Genomic DNA, 3,453 nt, shown 5'->3' on the forward strand with positions numbered 1-3,453 from the left:
CTGCTGTTGTTTCAATTCTACTTGTAGTAGGAGTTGTTGTTGGTGCCGTGGTAGTTGTGAACAACAACGGCACCGGAAACAATGGAGGAGAGTTGAAGACGTCGAACAAGGCGGTGAGCGCAGTGTGTCAAAGCGCCGATGATCAGAAGCTCTGCCACGACGTGCTGACACCTGTGAACTCATCAAATCCCAAGGACTACATCACGCAGGTGGTGAAATTCTCCACGGAAAGCGTGTTGAAAGCCCTTAACATGAGCGACAGGCTCATGGTGGAGAGCGTGGCCAACGGCACCAGCGACGGAGGCGTCAAGATGGCTCTGGACGACTGCAAAGACCTCTTGCAATCAGCGATCCACGAGCTTGAGGCCTCCGGCGTGTTTGTGAACAGCCAATCGCTTCCGGAAGTGTTCACAAACAGTGCGGAGCTGAAGAACTGGTTGGGCGCCGTGATCGCCTACCAGCAATCTTGCCTTGACGGGTTCGACACCGATGGGGAGAAGCATGTCCAAGGTCAGTTGCAGAGCGAGAGCTTGGATAGCGTGATGAAGCTCACCGCCTTGGCCCTGGATGTTGTCGCCGGTGTCTCTAAGGTTCTGTCTGAGTTAGGGCTCAACTTGACCAACAGGCCCGTTCGTCGCCTCCTTGGGCTTGATAAATATGGCTTCCCAAGTTGGTTGTACCCTCATGACCGTAAGCTCATCAATGAGGCCAGCCAGGGTTCCATTGTCCCGAACGCTGTTGTTGCCAAGGATGGTAGTGGCCAGTACAAGACTGTTTTGGAAGCCATTAATGCTTACCCCAAGAAACACCAAGGCAGGTGGGTTATCTATGTTAAGGCTGGTATCTACGACGAGTACATCACCGTCGACAAGGCCAAGCGTAACATCTACATGTACGGTGATGGCCCCGCCAAAACCATCATCACCGGTCGCAAGAACTTCGCTGAAGGTGTCAAGACCATGAGGACTGCCACCTTCACCACCGTTGCTGAGGGATTCATTGCTAAGGGTATTGCTTTTGAGAACACCGCCGGTCCAGGTGGACACCAAGCAGTGGCCCTCCGCGTGATGGGTGACCGCTCAGCCTTCTTCGACTGCGCGTTCCGTGGCCACCAAGATACCTTGTACGCCCATGCTCACCGTCAGTTCTATCGCAACTGCGAAATTAGCGGCACCATTGACTTCATCTTCGGCTACGCTTCAACCTACATCCAGAACTCCAAGATCATCGTGAGGAAGCCCAAGGCAAACCAGCAGAACATCATCGTTGCTGACGGTACCGACCAGAAGAACATGCCATCGGGTGTAGTCCTCCATAACTGCCAGATCTTGGCAGAGCCAAGCCTGGAAGCAGAGAACGGGAAGGTGAGAACCTTCTTGGCAAGACCATGGAAGGCGTTCTCGAGGGCAGTGTTCATTGAGAACACCATCGGTGGCTTCATCAACAAGGAGGGTTACATTCCATGGTCACCAGCTGCCCCCAACAACGAGCACGCATACTTTGGTGAGTTCGGAAACATTGGAGCTGGTGCTGATGCTTCTGGAAGGGTCAAGTGGGCCAAGGGTCTTATCTCCAAGGATGAGGCTTCTCAGTTCACTGTTGACAATTTCCTCCAAGCTAACTCATGGTTGCACGACACTGGTTTTCCTTTTGATGCTAGCTTCACCAAGAACTAAATTTAAATACGTACAATTGTAACTGTATCTAAGACTAGTCATGGTGATAGCTAGATGTATAACCATGAGTGTGAATTGAAACACACCAGCAATTTGTATAACAGTGTTGAAAATTAAAGAGTGGATCATAAATTTGTGGGACATAGTGTTAAGTCTTGCCCTTTCTTTTCTTAATCATCTTTCTCCTCCCACGCATCTTCAAGTTCATTACAGTATTATCCCGCGGAAGTTAATTTTATATAGATGAGTGCTACATGGACAGCAACTTTTGTGTTTTGTAACCATCAATTGGTCATCAATAGTGTAATAGAAAGTATGAGAAGCCAATAAAATATTTATACAATGGAAAAGTATAGATAACCAACAAGGTTTTTAAACAATGTGTAGACAATGTGAATGAATAGGATTAAAAGAGTAAATTTGATTAGTAGCATTAAATTAGGGTGCAGTGTATTTTCATTTGATTGATGGTTGCTCATGTTGTTCAAAATTTTTATTGTTCCCCTAACACTCCCCTTATACAATGTGTACAATGGAGGATTAGGGAGTATTAGAGATATGACCATTAGTGTTACCTTTTGCCATCAGTTGAAGCTTTTGGGATGACATGGTATTAGAACTCTGAATTTAAAAGGTAAGAGTTCGATCCTTGGAGATGTTCATTTTGTAACTCAATAGCTCATTGTACATATTGTACAAATAGTCCATTGGCTCTCTAGACTCACAGTATAATAGTATTTTTAATAGCGTGAAATTAAATCCAATGTTGTAGAATCAGGTTAAATATTAGCCAACTTTTTTAAAAGTTGCTCGCCTCCTATATTTTCCCTTTTATATATTATGAATTTGAGTTTATTTTGCATTTCGATTGAGCATCATCAATTCATAACCAAGATCTTCATTGGGCAATTTTCTTTATAAAGATTTATATGAAAAATTCAGTGCAATAATTATGAAAATCAGGAAAAAATATTATTCAGATAACTATTTAAAAGAAAAAAAAATCAAAACAAAATTATTTTTTTTTAAAACATTAATCATTTACAAAAATTATTATATTTTTTTTGCTAGGTGGACATCGAGGGTGAGAAACTCCAAAGCAAAAACAAATAACTAAGAAAAATAGGATCACTTTAATAAAGATACTAAAAATGTCTTTTTTTGTTAAGATGTTTACATGTGTTATGTTATTATTGGATAATAAACCTAATTGTCTGCATTATAATTATTAGACTCGATTTGATTCGATCGAATTATATAATTTAAACTGAATATCTTTAAATTTTTTGATAAAAAAAACAAATATATTCCTAACTTTTTGTTTTGTGGACATTTAAATCTTTAAAAGTTTAAAAATACAATTAAATTTTTAAAAAAAATTAGATTTATTATTATTGTTATAAAAAAAATCAGTTTTATTCTAATTTGTTAAGAAATTAAAAATTAACCGATTCATTAATACGTCAAATAATAATGCGACACGTAAACGTCTTTACAAACAAATGGTTTTACGCTTTTTTATGGAGCATCCCAAAACAATAAATAAGAGTACATACTTCCTTTACATACTTAGAGAACAATGGGATAAATATTGTTTTGATCCTAACATTGAGGGTTAGAATCGAAACCGTCCCATCAAAATTTTCGATTTAGAATCATCTTTAAGGTTTTTTTTCGTATTAAAATTATCATTTTTAATAAAATTTTTAATTTTATTCCTAAACTATCCTTATTTTAATAAAAAATTATAAAATTTTAAAAAAATAAAATAAAACAC

The 3,453-nt window shown here is 39.4% G+C and overlaps 1 protein-coding gene across 1 annotated transcript; it reads left to right on the forward strand.

The window, feature by feature from the left end:
- LOC107646578 (pectinesterase-like) lies at positions 3–1,817 on the forward strand (the record flags this gene model as incomplete). Its single annotated transcript, XM_016350755.2, has 1 exon — positions 3–1,817. A coding segment is annotated over one exon (1,674 nt), but the record flags the coding sequence as incomplete, so codon positions are not given.

This window comes from Arachis ipaensis, chromosome B06 (genome assembly GCF_000816755.2).
Source record: "Arachis ipaensis cultivar K30076 chromosome B06, Araip1.1, whole genome shotgun sequence".
NCBI classification, from domain to species: Eukaryota; Viridiplantae; Streptophyta; class Magnoliopsida; order Fabales; family Fabaceae; genus Arachis; species Arachis ipaensis.